General features: G+C 40.5%; 1 protein-coding gene and 1 long non-coding RNA gene across 6 annotated transcripts in view; one reads left to right on the forward strand and one right to left on the reverse strand.

Moving 5' to 3' along the window:
• NAV2 (neuron navigator 2) overlaps positions 1–18427 on the reverse strand; it is a 354826-nt gene that overhangs the window by 121284 nt on the left and 215115 nt on the right. For all 3 annotated transcript variants that reach the window (XM_074955205.1, XM_074955203.1, XM_074955204.1), the window contains 3 exons: positions 15369–15481; positions 11049–11157; positions 8842–9231 (listed from right to left, as the gene is read on the reverse strand). In XM_074955205.1, coding sequence (XP_074811306.1) covers positions 8842–9231; positions 11049–11157; positions 15369–15481 — 612 coding nt within the window. The remainder of the gene's footprint in view (positions 1–8841; positions 9232–11048; positions 11158–15368; positions 15482–18427) is intronic.
• Positions 1–18427, forward strand: part of LOC141989004 (uncharacterized) — a 61370-nt gene that overhangs the window by 31714 nt on the left and 11229 nt on the right. For all 3 annotated transcript variants that reach the window (XR_012639893.1, XR_012639894.1, XR_012639892.1), the window contains one exon: positions 11669–11756. This is a non-coding gene — a long non-coding RNA (uncharacterized LOC141989004). The remainder of the gene's footprint in view (positions 1–11668; positions 11757–18427) is intronic.

Raw genomic sequence — 18427 nt, forward strand, 5'->3', positions numbered from 1 at the left:
ATAGGTTCTTATTTTAATCTTCACCAACTCACCTCTCCTTACTTCTTGTTAGCCATTATCTGTAGCAGCAATCATTTTTACTGAGAATAGCTAAGAAAGCAACCATTATTAGCAAGAACCTTTTTCTTAGGTTGTGAAATATATAAGCCCTTCTTTTCCTTCTCCCAGAAATGTGCTCACCTTGACCCTAATGAAGGACTGACAAACCACGTGCAAATGTAAAATAAATTCAGAATCTAAGATGCCTTCCAGACAATAACTAGATAGGCAATGAGAGTGTATTGCAATATCAATCAATCGAGGCATCAGAGCTCTCCTGCTGGTAATAGCTCACCTTAAGTGATCACTCTCATTACAGTGTGTATGGTAACACCCATTGTTTCATGTTCTCTATGTATATAAATCTCCTCACTGTATTTTCCACTGAATGCATCCGATGAAGTGAGCTGTAGCTCACGAAAGCTTATTCTCAAATAAATTTTTTAGTCTCTAAGGTGCCACAAGTACTCCTTTTCTTTTTGCGAATACAGACTAACACGGCTGCTACTCTGAAACCTGTCATTATGCAAGGCACTGAATTTAGCCATATGGAGTGGAAATCTATCAACTTCATGAAAAACTCATACAGATACAGACAGACATCATCTTCCTTTCCAAATGCAAACAGATGGACATCATACCAAAAGGACTGAAGGTAAAAAATCCATTACAATCTATATATCACACAGACTATGCTGACAGCTTGTGCCACACGCTCTCAAAGAAACTGCAGAACCACCTGATCAACATCCTCTACAGCAAACAGGGAAAGATTAAGAATGAGCTCTCAAAACTCAATACTCTCATAAAAAAACAACCTTCCACACAAACTTCCTCGTGGCTGGACTTTACAAAAACTAGACAAGCCATTTACAACACGCACTTTGCTTCTCTACAAAAGAAAAAGGACACTAAACTATCTAAACTACTACATGCCACAAGGGGCCACAGCAATGGTTCCCTCAACCCACCCAGCAATATTGTTAACCTATCCAACTATACTCTTAGCCCAGCAGAAGAATCTGTCCTATCTCGGGGTCTCTCCTTCTGCCCCTCCACCCCCATGAACATGATACAGTTCTGTGGTGACCTAGAATCCTATTTTCGACGTCTCCGACTCAAGGAGTATTTCCAACACACCTCTGAACAACATACTAACCCACAGAGACCTCCCTACCAAGACTACAAAAAGAAGGATTCTGGGTGGACTCCTCCTGAAGGTCAAAACAACTGACTGGACTTCTACACAGAGTGCTTTCGCCGACGTGCACGTGCTGAAATTGTGGAAAAGCAGCATCACTTGCCCCATAACCTCAGCCGTGCAGAACACAATGCCATCCACAGCCTCAGAAACAACTCTGACATCATCATCAAAAAGGCTGACAAAGAAGGTGCTGTCGTCATCATGAATACGTCGGAATATGAACAAGAGGCTGCTAGGAAGCTCTCCAACACCACTTTCTACAAGCCATTACCCTCAGATCCCACTGAGGGTTACCAAAAGAAACTACACCATCTGCTCAAGAAACTCCCTGAAAAAGCACAAGAACAAATCCGCACAGACACAGCGCTGGAACCCCGACCTGGGGTATTCTATCTGCTACCCAAGATCCATAAATCTGGAAATCCTGGACGCCCCATCATTTCAGGCATTGGCATCCTGACAGAAGGATTGTCTGGCTATGTAGACTCCCTCCTCAGGCCCTACGCTACCAGCACTCCCAGCTATCTTCGAGGCACCACTGACTGCCTGAGGAAACTACAATCCATCGGTGATCTTCCTGAAAACACCATCCTGGCCACTATGGATGTAGAAGCCTTCTACACCAACATTCCACACAAAGATGGACTACAAGCCGTCAGGAACAGTATCCCCGATAACGTAACGGCAAACCTGGTGGCTGAACTTTGTGACCTTGTCCTCACCCATAACTATTTCACATTTGGGGACAATGTATACCTTCAAATCAGTGGCACAGCTATGGGTACCCGCATGGCCCCACGGTATGCCAACATTTTTATGGCCGACTTAGAACAACGCTTCCTCAGCTCTCGTCCCCTAATGCCCCTACTCTACTTGTGCTACACTGATGACATCTTCATCATCTGGACCCATGGAAAAGAAGCCCTTGAGGAATTCCACCATGATTTCAACAATTTCCATCCCACCATCAACCTCAGCCTGGACCAGTCCACACAAAAGATCCATTTCCTGGACACTATGGTGCTAATAAGCGATGGTCACATAAACACCACCCTATGCCGGAAACCTACTGACTGCTATACTTACCGACATGCCTCCAGCCTTCATCCAGACCACACCACACGATCCATTGTCTACAACCAAGCTCTACGATACAACCGCATTTGCTCCAACCCCTCAGACAGAGATAAACACCTACAAGATCTCTATCAAGCATTCTTACAACTACAATACCCACCTCCTGAAGTGAAGAAACAGATTGACAGAGCCAGAAGAGTACCCAGAAGCTACCTACTACAGGACAGGCCCAACAAAGAAAATAACAGAACACCACTAGCCATCACCTTCAGCCCCCAACTAAAACCTCTCCAACGCATCATCAAGGATCTACAACCTATCCTGAAGGACGACTCATCACTCTCACAGGTCTTGGGACACAGGCCAGTCCTTGCTTACAGACAGCCCCCCCAACCTGAAGCAAATACTCACCAGCAACCACACACCACACCACACAACACAACCACTAACCCAGGAACCTATCCTTGCAACAAAGCCCGTGCCAACTGTGTCCACATATCTATTCAGGAGACACCATCATCAGGCCTAATCACATCAGCTACACTACCAGAGGCTCATTCACCTGCACATCTACCAATATGATATGTGCCATCATGTGCCAGCAATGCCCTTCCGTCATGTACATTGGTCAAACTGGACAGTCTCTACGTAAAAGAATAAATGGACACAAATCAGACATCAAGAATTATAACATTCAAAAACCAGTCGGAGAACACTTCAATCTCTTTGGTCACTCAATTACAGACCTAAAAGTGGCAATTCTTCAACAAAAAACCTTCCAAAACAGACTCCAAGGAGAGACTGCTGAATTGGAATTAATTTGCAAACTGGATACAATTAACTTAGGCTTGAATAAAGACTGGGAGTGGATGTGTTATTACACAAAGTAAAACTATTACCCCATTTTTATCTTCCCCCACCCCCACCCCCGCTGTTCCTCAGACGTTCTTGTCAACTGCTGGAAATGGCCTACCTTGATTATCACTACAAAATCCCCCCGCCCCGCTCTCCTGCTGGTAATAGCTCACCTTAAGTGATCACTCTCATTACAGTGTGTACGGTAACACCCATTGTTTCATGTTCTCTGTGTATATAAATCTCCCCACTGTATTTTCCATTGAATGCATCCGATGAAGTGGGCTGTAGCTCACGAAAGCTTATGCTCAAATAAATTTGTTAGTCTCTAAGGTGCCACAAGTCCTCCTTTTGTTTTTATAAAAATCTTGTTCGTGTTACGCAACACACAAGCAAATCCATCCTCTCACTCACTTCTCTAGTAAGGCACTCTTATCTGCTGTACTATAGGCACAGGGTATTAAAATTCAGCTTTGATAAAACTCTGCTTCAGTGATTGCTTTGGCTTATGTAGTTTATGAGGATACATCTCTTCCAAGGACCTGGCACAAGATAGACAATCTGCCAGCTAAAATGTCATTCCCAATTCCGCATCTGTGGCCCTGTTTAATTCTGGTGACAGCAGGCCACGAGAAAGCCTGAATTCCCAAACTGCTCCAACCTGCTCTCCCTTTGAATCTCCCTCCACTTCAACTCTACATCCTCACTTTACAATCCTTGTAGGAAGATTATTAGAGACCACAAAGCCTCAAATAAACAAAGAGGGATCACCCCCCAATACGTGTGCGCATGTGTACAAACACACAAATAAATTCATACATACATAAATGGAAGGAAAATGAACATCCTAGCAAAAGGGAGATTGGGGTAAATTGCCCTTTCTTGACAATTAAACCAAAATCAAGGAGAGGATGGGGGTGTCACAACCAGGACTCGGATGGCTAGAGCAGGAGTCAGAGTCAGGCCAAAGCTCAGAGCCAGAAGTTAAGTCAAGGATCAGGGCTGGAGTGAGAATCAGGAGTCAAGCCAAGGGTCAGAGCCGGAGACCAGGGCAGGGATGAGGAACAAGATGGGAAGGCAAGAACCAGCAACAGGCAGGGAAGTAGGAATCAGGGACAAGTCAGGAAAGCAGAGCTCAGGAGTCAGGCAAGAAGGCAGGGTCCTATGTAGCAGCCAGACAGAATTCACTCAGATGCACAGACAACTTCCGGTGTCTCCTTCTGGCTTAAATAGTGCAGCCGGACCAATTGGTGGGACTGGGCGCTTGTACAATCAGGACTTTCCTGGGCAGTGCCACATCACTCACCAGTCACTAGCAAACTGCCAGATGGTGGCTGGGATGCCAATGCTGCTCGCAGATCTGGGTTCAAGACTTGTGGATCCTCACATCAGGTCACAAGCCCTTTCCAGTTAATAGCACTCTTCAGCTCTGGGAGAAGTTAAAAGTCTCCCTAAAATTACTGCTTTGGTTTTGAAGTAGATAGGTTACATGATTCCAAGCCCACCGAGGGGGAACGAATTATTTCACATCAAGGCCTTTAAAAGCCTGGAGCTACACAGTTAATAACCGGGGAGTGTGATACAGAGTCTTGTTTGCTCCCTGCTCCAGGAAAATTCAAGTTCTCCACTGCTGCTTTGTTTTGTCAACTTTTTGGTTTCCAGGAGAAGTCAATTTCACACCTGGATGGGTCAGCCTGCTGCAGATCCAGCACCTGTGGTCTTCCTAGGTTAGCAAAGGTTTGGGAGACCACAGATATTTTTCTGCTGGACCAGGCCATAAGGAATGGCACTCTTTCTAAGCTTATGAAATCAATACTAATTTCTGCCAGAACCCTTCTTGAACAGAACTGGAAGGCAGGAAAAATGGAACTTCCCATGACCTGGTGCATTTAAAAGAAAGCCTCAGGAACCAAGGGCTAAAATGATTTATTTTGGCTGCAACAAATATTTTGGCTTCCTTTCCTATCAGTTTGCCAATAAAAACACAGATCCAAGGTTTTTCAAACTACAGCATTGCAGCAATTTTGAAAATGACAAAGTGAAATGTATACCAACTAATAAAGGGCTATTCATGCTATAAATGCCTTTTTGTGCTGTTTTCCACATTCTGTAGCATAACTTAGGAAAATATTGGGCTTATTTGTCCTCCAATTTATCTTAAAGAGCCATTGTGCAGCAAACCACATCAATGCTGTCTTTACAAGCAAGCTCTCTCACTTCTAGATCCTATATTACCCTTGTCCCACTGATATACACTGCTATCCCATTTTCTGTTGTTGTGAATAACTCACATCAGGGAAGATGACTCATGACACTGAGGTTACAAAACAATCTTTTCTTACCGAAGACAGCAATCCAGCATTATTAGGTGTCAGTAGGGTTCACTGAGGGTAACACCCTCGCCTCAAAGACAGAAGGTTCAAGTCCCCCAGTTGGTCCTGGGATCATATCCAATGCTGTAATTTCAATGCAGTATTGGAGGATTGCCTCCCTTCTGATGAAACCTTCCCCATGCGATTATATTCTAAAGAGTGTCTCCAAAGTCAGCATTCTGTGGTACTGCATTGTCTCTGTGACTGCTCAAACTTCAAATGTGCACACATTTATAAGTAAATATGGTAGGGTTTTTTCCCCCAACTGCTCAAAACTCAAACTTGATAAATTATCTCAAAGTGAACCTGGCCTTTCTGGCTCTGACATCACCAATAATAAAGATTCTGCCATTGGAACTTAGTTCACCCTTAAAATAATGATACGTGGCCCAGAAAACAGTCCAGTTCACTCTCCCATACCTGTTTTGGCTCTGCAGTGCTCACATAAATAAAAACATATTTTAGTCAGCAAGGGCAGCAGACATGATTCACTACATTAAGGACACATATACGTTAGAAAGGAAAATGCCATTTATATACAGCCATGCTTCTGATCCTATGCTTGAAACTGAGGTCCTTTCTATCAGTCTTTGGTTGGCTGTCCAAGTGAAAGGCAATGATCCCATAGTCCTTTTGAAAAATTGTAGCAGATAAGAGTCCTGTCTCGCAGTCTGTCTCCCTAATATCCATACTACAGGTGAGCTCTTACTGAGTACATAATGGCTGCTCTACTGGCCTATGCAGCCATGCTACCACTGGTACTTATTATGTTGAGATACCTGAAATGAGAGAAATGTTTGGTAAATTTTAATCTATTGTATTATTTTATGTGTATTGCATTGTGAGCTCCATTCTAGATTGTTATTCAATATTTTAAAGGCTAGTGTTATATTTTTGAACTTCAGCAGGTTCACTGCTATATAGTGCAGGGTGACCAGTTAGTACAAAGTAACAAATGATATGTGGAGATCTATACAGTCACTAGTGTCTCTGGAAATGTACATCCAGGACCTTAACCCCCCCCCTTTTTTTTCCTTTCATAAATACATCCTTGTTTGTAAGATGAACTTTTAGAATGTGAGGTACTGAAGCTGGAAATATCAGCTTATGATTCTGCTGAGGACAATTTTTAGTTCAGATAAAAGAAATGAACTTCTTGAGCAAAACATTAGATGGAGCCACACACAGTAGCCTTATACTCATGGTCCAGAACACATGCCAGCTCCCTGCAGACAGGCTCATTTATATTGTGAAAAAGGTGTAAAGACAGAGAAAACCATGACAGCTCTCTGCAGACAGGCTCATTTATATTGTGAAAAAGGTGTAAAGACAGAGAAAACCACAGTTCTACCAAGGTCATTCTTTTTCACTGGACAGGCCTACCCGACTGTTCAGCAGGCATAACCTGAGAGAATAGATGTTTTTGCCTTAAACTTGTTACTGTCCACTCCTATCATAATCCATGACTTGCTACAGATGAGATGTTCAGAGGGCCAGCACTAGACCCATGCACCAATTAAATTCTCAAAATAGGGCCCAAGTAGGACTAAGGCGGTGACGTCGGTCTTCTCTACCGTATGAGAATAAACTTCTCTCAGTTATATAGCTAAAACCAGCCCTTCCCTTCAAATTACATTCGCTATCTAGAACCCACACAGATCTTGCACTAGGGTCTTTTATAATGACCACAGCAATAGTCAAAATCATTTTCTTTCTCTTCTCGTCAATTTTACAAATCCAGCTTGGGGTGAAGGTCGTTTGTCTTGAGGAAAGAGTGGTAACTTTTAGTACAATAAACACTGCAAAACAAAGATATAAGCTGCTTTATTTTGTGTAAACATGGGTGATTTTAGGGTCTTTGTATACTAGCAACTAAAAGTTCCTTACATAAAATAGAGAATTTACTACTTCTCCAAATAGCTTTCCCACTGGATTCTTTAGTATATGATCCCTAAAGGAAAAAAGAAAATGTAAGTAAAACTTCCAAACTCTCTGATAGAACAGAGTGAATTGGAGGTTTCCAGGGTCCTCTGTGGTTAAATTTGCTGAACCTTGTTTCATAATAATGGTCGCATATTGGCAAACAAACAGCTGGATTCTAGCTTTCTGTTTCAGTAAGAGGCTCCAAATCTTGTGACAAAGCCATTGCTACGATAAACAATACTAAACTGTTCAAGATTTTAAAAAAGGATGTAATGTTGCCAAAAAAGGAAAAGACTAGTTATAGAAAAATTATCATGTTCACATCAATGATCATGAGTTTTGTAACATAAATCAAATGCTGATGTATTTACATACAAATGAGTTTCCCAGCCAAAGAAATGCTAAAATATTGACATAAAATTTTGCAAAGTTTAAAAATTGTCCATCATTTAGAATTTCTGCATTTTCCTTGTTCCTTAAGTTGCATCTTGCATACTAATTTTTTCCCCATCCACTGAAATGTAAAAAACACATCCCTTTGGTGATCTGAAAACACATGGATGTTCTACTGCAAGTTCAGAGAAATCACTGGGATCCACAGACAGCAAATACTTTCAGTTGCAGTGTAAAAAATGCCACAATTTCACCATCTTGTGGGGACACTGAATACTGCAGCAAACATCTGACAACCATTGACCCTAATTCAGGAAAGCATTTAAGCAGCCCATGAGTATGTTCTTTTTCAGGAACACACTAAAACCTGCTTAACTTTAATCATGTGCCAAAATCCCACTGACTTCAAGAAGAATTAAGCACATGATTAAATGATTTGCTGTATACGAATGGCGCCAGAGAGAAGAACCTGTGCTACATACACACTTTGCGACATTTACTAGAAATATGTGACTAATTCACTTAAAATACCTTTCTTTTTCCTCACCTGAAATTTTGATTACAACTCAAACGGAAATTGTGTCGAAGTCTGAAAAAAGTTGGGATTTTACCCCCCACCATTTTCAAACACGTCTAACAATTTGAGATTCTGTCCAGACCTTAGGTGCCAAGATTCCGTGGGAAAGGCTCTTCCTATAAGAGTTCTAGGTCAGGCTGGCAGATTCAAGAGATTCAGAACTAATTACAGAAACTTCTGATTTAAGTGTGAAAGGAAGATAGAGACAGCATGAGTAAGACTCTAGCCACCACTCATTCAGGTATGGCTGGGAGCTTGCTCTCCATATTCCCATTAAAAATGGGCACAATCCCTTTGCTACCTTTAAGTAGCCATTTAAATGGATCAATTTAAAGCAACAGTATAAGACTGAAAAATGCACAGTTCCATTATGCACGAAGAGCCAAATTACTTTTACTTACCCACTCGTAATGTCATCAGTCCTTATATTCTTGCCCAGAACATCGCCATCACTCATATAGCCTGTGGCATCCATGCTGATGCTTTCAAGATCTATTTCATCACCGCCCTTCTCTGAGATGTCCATGTGACAAACGTTACTACCACGGGATGCTAGCTGTCTCCTCAAAGGCGCTGAATACATATAACGCCCAGACTCAGCGTTGATGAAGCGGCTGGCATTGGCTCTTGGAGGATACCCATTTCCCATTGATGGAGCATCACCTGCCTGAAGGCGGGGGCTGGACTGCCCAAGTCTCCACGATAAAGGTGTTGGTCTTCCAGTCAAGCTGAGAATACTGCGACCGCTTATTTCAGTAGTGACATTGGTGTCAAACGTGGTCTCCAATGTGCTTAAAAAAACCCAATTGATTTAGTCTTCACTGACATGGTATAGAACCATTAGATTTCAGGTCATGCTACTGCATACATCATAAAAGAATGCAACTTCCAAATAGCGGCAAAGGTATAAACTGCAGTTGACACACTTAACAGCATTTGCCTAAAACAAATCTCTTCATGTATTTTACACAACTTAACAACACTACTTTAAAAATAAAGGGTCTCCCTAGCCAGGCCATCAGTGTTGTGTTGGGGAAGGGAGCAGAAAGAGAGGGGGTTATTTATTTACTTATTTGTATGTTTATTCATTTTTGGCATGGGTTCTCCCCAGTATCCAAGCACAACTTTTCCTCTTTCAGTCAAACCTAACCCATAATTGATGCTGTCACCATTCCAGGCAGGAGGCTTAAGCTGATAAAAAGACCACTTTTGATTTTGAGCAGATATTTTTATGATCCCTTCTCTCCTTTCTAGCTGCATTAACAAAATAACCTATCCGTTTGGAGATGCTCAAGATAGCTAACAATCCTTCTGCCTCTCTCAATGAAGATTTAAGGGGAAAAATAGTTATATAAAGATTAGGCTAATTTCATATGTTTTACCAAACTTAAGGATTTTGAATCTATTTACACAGTACTTTGATTTTCAATTTCACCTCATGACCACTAAATACATTTTCCAAGGCTCAAATGTACACTATATTCTTCATGCCTCTATAGGCGAGTATATTGCTTCCCTTCAATGACAAATGCTAATATAGGCTGTCTATTTTCTCCTCCTCCTCGAGAGCTGCAGTTTCCCTCTCCCAAACCAACCCCGATTTCCTTTCTGGCTGAATATACATACTGTTACCCTCAGTTATACTGGACTCTGGCTAAAATGGACTAAATGGGCTCAGGCTACTCACAGCATGACAAATCCTGTGGAACCATGAGCAGGCCTGTGGCTACAGTAATTAAATCATAATGAGCTGTCACTTTAATCGAGACTTTAAAAGGAGAATAGATGCACTGGGAGTTCATCTGTGGAGGCACTGGCACTGGCTTAGCCAAACTACAAACCTTCATCTGCTGAGCTCATTTAGGGCTTCATCCTATGAAGGGTTCAGCATCGTTAGTCAACTGAAATTGAGGGAGCTGAGCACCTCACAGGACCAGGCCCTTCATGCGGCCAAACATCATATTCTCCTAAGCCTCTTGTTGAACATTTAAAACAACAGCTCATAGAACGTTCAAATGTAATCACAGCTTTTGCTTATCTTGAGCATATTTTAAATATTACTGGAGATTTCTAAATACTGCTTTACTAAAAAAAATTGTACATACGCATCACTAATAATATTATAAAGCTTTGTTTGTCCAAAGACCAGTTAGGAATCCAAGTTATGCACTTTATCAAGTAGGTCAAACACAGTTCACCTGCTTGTTTAAACAGCATACTATAGATCTGGGGAGGGAAATGCATTAAAGTCACTCATAAGTAAACGAAAGTAACATTTTAAATGGTAACCTTTGCACAATTTTATTCAAACACCACCTAATGTAGTTAACAAGCATTGCTCTTTCCATGACTATTTTTCTATATCCAACCATCCTGTTCCCTGCACCACCACCACTTACTCTTCATAAATCTTGATAAATACTAAACAAGGATCAGAAGCTGTGCTTTCAATAAAAGAAAAAAGAACAATAAATGCTTAGCCAACTTAATTTCCTCCATTGTCAGTGTTAATCATTTTTGCAGGGGCACAACCCAGCCAGAGTCGGGACAGGTATTATAAGAACACAGTTATTTCACTGTTCAATAAAGAAGCAATTCATGCCACTACCTGTGAGAGACCTGGGTTCCCCTTAAGCTGGACATGGTCTCCTCTAAGTTCTGTCGAAGATCAGCAATGTTCTTGACGGTTCTCAATCGTCGAGTTTCTGGATCCTCCCCTATGAAACAACAGAACTTTAGAAGGAAAGAACTACCCCACATTAATTAGCAATAGCAAAGACATGCATTATCATCTCTTCAGGGCTCTGAGTCAAGCACAAATCCCTGCCTTTACATTATTTAATATCCCACACTAAATATGATGTAGGATTTCATTCGCTGCTGGAAGGAGCTTTCCATTGCCTTGGCCAGACTGAGGAATAGCGCTGCATTGTTAACTTCATTTCATGGGCTTTCTTTGAACCATAAAGTAATCAAATATTTTTGTATTGGACTTTACTCAAACCTCCCAGGTACAATTTTGCTTAATAGCCAGAATGGTTAGAGCATATGGCAGTCCACTCCATCCCTCCCATACTGGCATGATGAACACGTACTTGATGAAGACTGTTCTTTGCAAGGTTATCATCTCAGTAGATATCCTTTTTTCACTTTAAATAAATCAAATTCATTATTAGAAAGCTGCTGTTTTGGGAACAAACTAAACCATGTCTATTAATTGCTCCACAGGTGAATGATGTACCAGGTATTCCAGCAAATGCAGCCTGCCCAGCTTCATCCTGATATTTCATTCGTGTAAATGAGCTTTACAGAGGAGGTATGGTCACCAGAATGCATTATGATACAGAGAAAGTTTTGTTCTGTTTTTTTCGTAGGAACTCAAATTAATTTCCCTTGCAGGCTGTAACAAATTCAGGTCAGCATGATTCATGTTCCAGTAGTGAATTAGCGTATAACAGTATAGAAACCTTCCAAATTAGACCTGCAATAGTCAAGAACACATTGATACGTTACTTGAATCCTCAAGGCCATAACCACTATTTTTTGGCTTTGCATAAGAATTCTTTGCCATTTTTGTTTCCCTAAGGAAATTCTTAAGGAATTCCCTAGGATGGTCCATTCGAAAACAGCATATTCCCTGTTTTTGGACCAGAAAAGGAATCTACTTCCATTTTATAAAACCTCCTAGTGGCCTCAGTGGAATTTATTTTGCTTACTTGTCCTCTGAAATTGATTCATAACCACTTCACTGCTAGCTCACATACAGTTTATCTACTTAAAAGCTCCGTAGGTGTTAAAAAGAAGTGACTTATGATTGTTAGTGGTACCAAGGTGCTTGCTGTCAGCATGGAGCATAACCGAACTAGAAAACCTCCACACAGGATATAGAAGAAAAAAAAAACCCTGCTAATTAGCTAGGATCATTTCACAGCAGGCAATGAGCTCGTTCAAAAGGCTTACAACAGACAGCTAAATAGCAAAATGCTTCATAACCGAAATTTAGCTATTTTTGATAATAGTGCAGTCTTAATACTCTTGCATGTTCTTGAAGTGAAGCCTTCTTCCCTAAAAGCTCCCATGAAACTGAGTTGAACTAATCTACAAAATGATTAGTTCAGATGAGAATCTACACATTAAAATTAAAATTTCTGATTTAAATAAAGACTGAAAACAGCCTCCAAACAGTTGCTGCTCTTTAAGAAAGCTTCTCTCAACCCTTGAAGTAAATTTAGTGCTTGTGCAAGGTGCCAAATTGCTAGCTCTGGAGGATAAAGACCTCCAAGGCATCAGTGCAAATGTCCCATGCTGCTCCACCAATCTGCCTCAGCTCTGACTTGTAGGGATCATCTCTAGGGAAAAGAAAGTAATTTCATGTTCATCCAGCCCTTGGCCTTTCTGAGATAGACAAGAAGGGGCCAATTATTGTCCATGTTAGTGATGTTTTTCCATGATGTGGACGCTCTCTGGGAACCAGATTGATACCAATAATGCATTTCACATAGGCCACCTAACCATCAGATAGTTATGGCTTCATCATTACTGACCTGACAAGATTGGCAATAGAAACTTAATACAGCTCAATTCTCTAAGCCATAGAGTCTCTGGGATGTAAACATTTTTATACACTCATTAGTCTGCAAATTATTGCAACACTAAAGAACATTTAAAAATAATATTTCTAGGACTATGGCTGATATCTGCTCTTTCCACAGATTATTTCTTTTGTAACTATGAAGGCAAGTTCTAGATAAGCTATTAAGAGCACAGACAAGAGGCTTAGATGAGGTAAAAGCAATTAAAGTTGTTTGCTTTGAGACTCACAAAACTAAATTGTGACAATGTTTTTCCAAAGAGAAAGTCATATTCAGACATCAGTTTTAAGCTCTTTAGAAGACATTATATTGACTTTCATTGAAAATATCCAATTAGACTACACTTAAGACGTTAATCACCTTTTTTACAAGATTCTTCTCTTCATGAATATTCTGTATATTGTCTGTGAACTGTTTACTTCCATTTCTCCATATATATATATATATATATACACACTCTTCCCTCTCCACATACACATGTAACTCATTAGCATCAATGTTTGTTACATGCATGAATGAACAAAACAAGAGACATAAAAGACTTATTTATTTCTTAAAATTTTCTTCTCTTTTGGAGTTGAGGAACTGTTTTGTCTGTTCTCCATTAATGCTCCTTGATTGAATACCACTATCTGTTGACTTTGGCTTTAAACAATTTCTTCTTTGGATCCATACTGTTTGATATAGAGATTGTCCTGCTGTTGTGTACTGTTGGATCTTAAACTAACACGCATAATAAAATAATAATATTTGAAATTAAATATTATCTTCGATTAAGGGCTCTGAAAACCCTCTGTAAACTAGATATTATTACCATATTACCAAATGAGATATATATTTCATTTTACCCATTTGTAAAATGGAAATAATATACAGAGTTTGGGAGGATTGCCTAAGATAACACACGAATTAAGAGGCACTATTGAGAAAACTCAGGAAGCCCAATGCTTGTTCCCCCTATTCTAACCAACAATGCACTGCCTCCTATATTTATGTATCACTGCAGGAATGTTCACAAGGACTATGTCCCTAATGCCATTTGTTTGTCTGTTTAATATTTCATGCATTTACATATAAATTATATATGCAGATATGTGCATACGTGCACTCCTGCTGCTCTCCTCTTCCCCAATGACTCTTCCTCTTGGTTCTGTGGCCAGCATGCATGCATGCAGGTATAAACGTGGCAAAGGCAGAATATATAATGAAATTAATATGAAATTTAAATATGAAATTAATCCAATTGTGAAGCTTATAGCCACATGACTTCCCAAGCAGAAGGATCAGTTCCAAAGCTCACATTAGACTGGAGAATGCACAAAATAACTAGATAAAGAACTCTATAGTGATACCTCAATTGTGAGACATGTTAAAGACATACTTAGTTTATAAACAAAGACACACAGTTCTCTAAAAACAGAAAGAAGGATGGAGGGTGGAGACACATCAAAGATTGACAAGCACAACTCACATTTGTACTGCAATGTTGTTGCTAAAAGTCACTTGGTGAACATGTATTGTTAATTATCAGCTATTCCTGGCAGTGGCAGGAATTTTAGAATACGCACAACACATGAAATTACTTTACAACCCATAGCATCTTAATCCCAATCAATTTCAGCACACTTCTTATTCAATAGACACAGTAAATTAAAATTGGTTTTATATTTCTCATTGCAGCAATGGGAGTGTTCCCATTAATTTAGTCATCAAATTGATGAATGCTGTAGAGAGATGATTTTATGATGAATGAGAAATTGCCAAAACTCCAAACTTTCAAAACAAGAAATAGCTTGTTAACCTATTGTTTTAAATCTGGGAAACGCAAACATGAGTTGAAGCTAAAGTACACTACTTCTCAAATTATTCAGACGGAATGTGACAATGTTGGGATTTCCCCAAAGTTATAAACTAATGCAAAATGCCAAAGGAATGAGCTTTATCTAATCCACAGTCTCTGAAGTCTGATATATTAAAAAATGGAAAACATATCAGGTACATGGTTCCTTAGGGGTTCTTGAGGAATATTTTAGTCTAATCTGGCAAGACGCTGAATGTCTGCTGCAAGGTGCTAAAGCAAGGTATTAATTACCCTCAATTCCCAATGATTTCAATGCTCAGTATCTTGTAGAACTAAGCCCCTGGTGTCCAAAATCTGATCTTTACCCAGTTTCTGTTTCTGAAGGACCGAATATTAGAACTCATCAAAAACAAGGCATTAGGAATAACCACATATATTAAATTGCCCCCTAAAGAGAGGAGAAGCAAACTTCATTTAGCCCAGTCTCATTCATTATATACAATTCACACAATTCTAGACATCTTCCAGGACCTACCTGAAAGGTCTTCGAGACCAGGCTGTCCAGTTTTAGTGTAAAGAGCAGTATCCATGCTCACCCCTTCCGTGCCGGACTCAGCTGTTACATTCCCTTCATTGTCTGTCTGTGATCTTAAAGGCAACACAAATAGAGATATGCAGTCACTCACCACCAAAAATATATCACGTGTAACATTGATAAAACTGCACCCGCCATCATCCACTGTGTCCTTTTCTCTAGAATACACTAGCAGACTGACTTTACATAATTCATTAGTCCCATGTTGAGCTATGTCCTAGAAACGGAAACAGGCACTGAACTGTAAAAAAAAAAAATGAAATATTCATAGTCAAATTGTAGACTTCACAGACCCCCAGACACTAAGACATTTCAGATTTTCAGCAGCACACACTGGGCTGAAACCCTGATCTTCCTTAACAATAGAGTTTATAAGTGACAGTTCTTCACACCTGTGCAGAATTCCATCTGTTAACTAGCAATGCCACCAGCTCTTTTTTTAAAAGAAACTAATAGGTAAAATAAAACAATAACAATTGACTGCAAGAAGAACTTTGGACATGGGATTATTCAGTGGAAGGTGATTTTCTAAGAATCTGCTTTTCAGTTATGTATTAGTATAAATCTGTGATCACTTCATTTTACTGGTTACACTGTGTTTTGGATCAGAGGACCACAGCAGTTAGCAGTTAGAAGTGCAGCCTCCTTTAAGTGCAAGAAAGAGTTCCTAGATAGGAGGACACCGAAGGTATGTTACTGATACTGCTCTTGATCTCAGCTAAAAGACCATGTGGAAACATACAGGAGGGTATAATAATTTCTCTGTTTGCAGTTTAAAAAAACAGGAGAAGTATATTTACAACAGATTATCTGCTTCTCAGCTCCTTGTGTAGGGGTTGTGAACAGGGGGAGGGGATGGCTAGATTGTTCCTGCTCTCCGGTGATTCCCAAATAGTGAACTGCCCCCTTACAGCTATCGCCTACTGAGATAGTTTAGAACAAACCTCAGGCCTCTCTTGTAACATCTCAGTGTAGCAGTCTGTCCCCTTCTCGTGCTGGCTGGGCCACAGATACAGGTTGATGAGCCTAACATAGACTTAGCTAACAGAGCTGGATCTTTGAATTCATGCAGTAGAGACCCATGCATTAACATCCCGATGTGCCAGATTCAAACCCTGCTGCTGACATCCCACCTTGGAGGGCAGGACCCCAAGATCAAGAAGATACACTAGCTCCTTTGGGAGTCCCCTACAGCTGTGTCTAGCACATACTGGCTCTTTGGGGCAGAGACCATCATTTTGTTCTGCATCTGTACAGCTCCTAGCACAGTGAGGTCTGGGTCCATGGCGGGGCTCCTAAGCACTATGGTAATATGAATAAATAACAATAACAGTCTAAGGCAGAGTTTAAAGTTTGGAACATAAACTTGAAAATGATGCTACACATCATATTCTTCAGGTCTTCCAAATAGTTACACACTATTAGTGATTGAATCCCTTTTTATTAAGCATGGATTTACTTTTCCTCTTCGTTTTTCAAGAAAACAAGATAATACATTTTGACCTTTCACTTTGACTTCTGGCTGGGCAAGTAAATATGATTTTTTTTCAAGTCTGCAGCAGTTTTTCTGGCAGGGTTGTACAGTTTGTTTTGCATTCTTTTGAAAGGTCAAATAAATATTACCTTGAGACTACCAATCTGTTATTAGAGTTATAAAAATTGTACGGTTAGCAGCTCAGCTGCTTTCATGCTTCAGATGATACTGGTACTGAAAACACTGAATGGAGATCAGCTCCAAGTCAGTTATTACACTGGATTTTATTTTAGCTTTTTCATCAGGACATTATAGTCATAAACAGACACCAAGCCAATGCCTAACTCACCCTTGCATGTTTGTGGGGGTACGAAATGTCACAATCGAGAGCTCATCATGGATACTGGGAGAGTATTTGAGAGGCCAGCTCAAAATGTTTTTTAATTTTGTGCCCATTTTTTCAAAAGTGTGTGTGTATATATACATAATGAGCCTTTTGGCTATTATGCAAATCAGTTTAACATATGTTATGTCCTATGTTGGGAGACAGGCTCAAACACAGAGGTCTTTTCAATCTTTATCTACAGCATTATAATTCTAAGAACTGCACTGGCACGCTCCAGCTCAAAACAGAGAGCTGCACCCCTAATGGGTTTATAAACAAACAGCAGGCTTGGTCCAGTTCGCCATCAGGCAAACGTAAGATGCTGCACTGGTGAGGATTTGAAAATAGTGGGGTTTGGAGCAGGGTGAATCCAGAAATTTTAATATGTATTTTAAAAGTGGCACCAAGAAGAATGAAATATTAATATGTATTTTAATCAGGTTAATCACTCACAGGTGGCTCTAGAGTGACCAGATATCCTGATTTTATAGGGACAGTCCCAATATTTGGGGCTTTTCATAGAATATCAGGGTTGGAAGGGACCTCAGGAGGTTGTCTAGTCCAACCCCCTGCTCAAAGCAGGACCAATCCCCATTTTTTACCCCAATCCCTAAATGACCCCTCAAGGATTGAACTCACAACCCTGGGTTTAGCAGGCCAATGCTCAAACCACTGAGCTATCCCTCCCCCCTATATTTTGCTTATATAGGCGTCTATTACCCCCCCCACCCCCGTCCTGATTTTTCACACTTGCTATCTGGTCAGCCTAGGTGGCTCATTTTCATGTGCTGGCACAGCAGAAAGCATGCACAGCTTTTTACAAATATCCTGTACAATGCAGAAGAACTGTATTGGCCTGACTGTGCCCAGCAATGGGCAGGTGCCCAAGGGGAGGAGGCAGAAGGCACAAGGATCCCACTTTATGTTCCCATATAGGGGCCAAGCACACTATCAATCCTTTTGCTTCCCCGAGTGCAAGGACTGTTCCATGCACCTTTGCTACAGATCTATGGATGAAGCAGGGCTATGGCCCAGCTCCCCTGAGTCAACACCTACCAACAGAGCAAAACCCAAAACTCATGGGGAAATGAATGCTTGACCCTAACCAAGGATCGAGCTGCAGCCATGCTCTTCCTTCAC

This window comes from Natator depressus, chromosome 6, assembly GCF_965152275.1.
Source record: "Natator depressus isolate rNatDep1 chromosome 6, rNatDep2.hap1, whole genome shotgun sequence".
Lineage (NCBI taxonomy): Eukaryota > Metazoa > Chordata > Testudines > Cheloniidae > Natator > Natator depressus.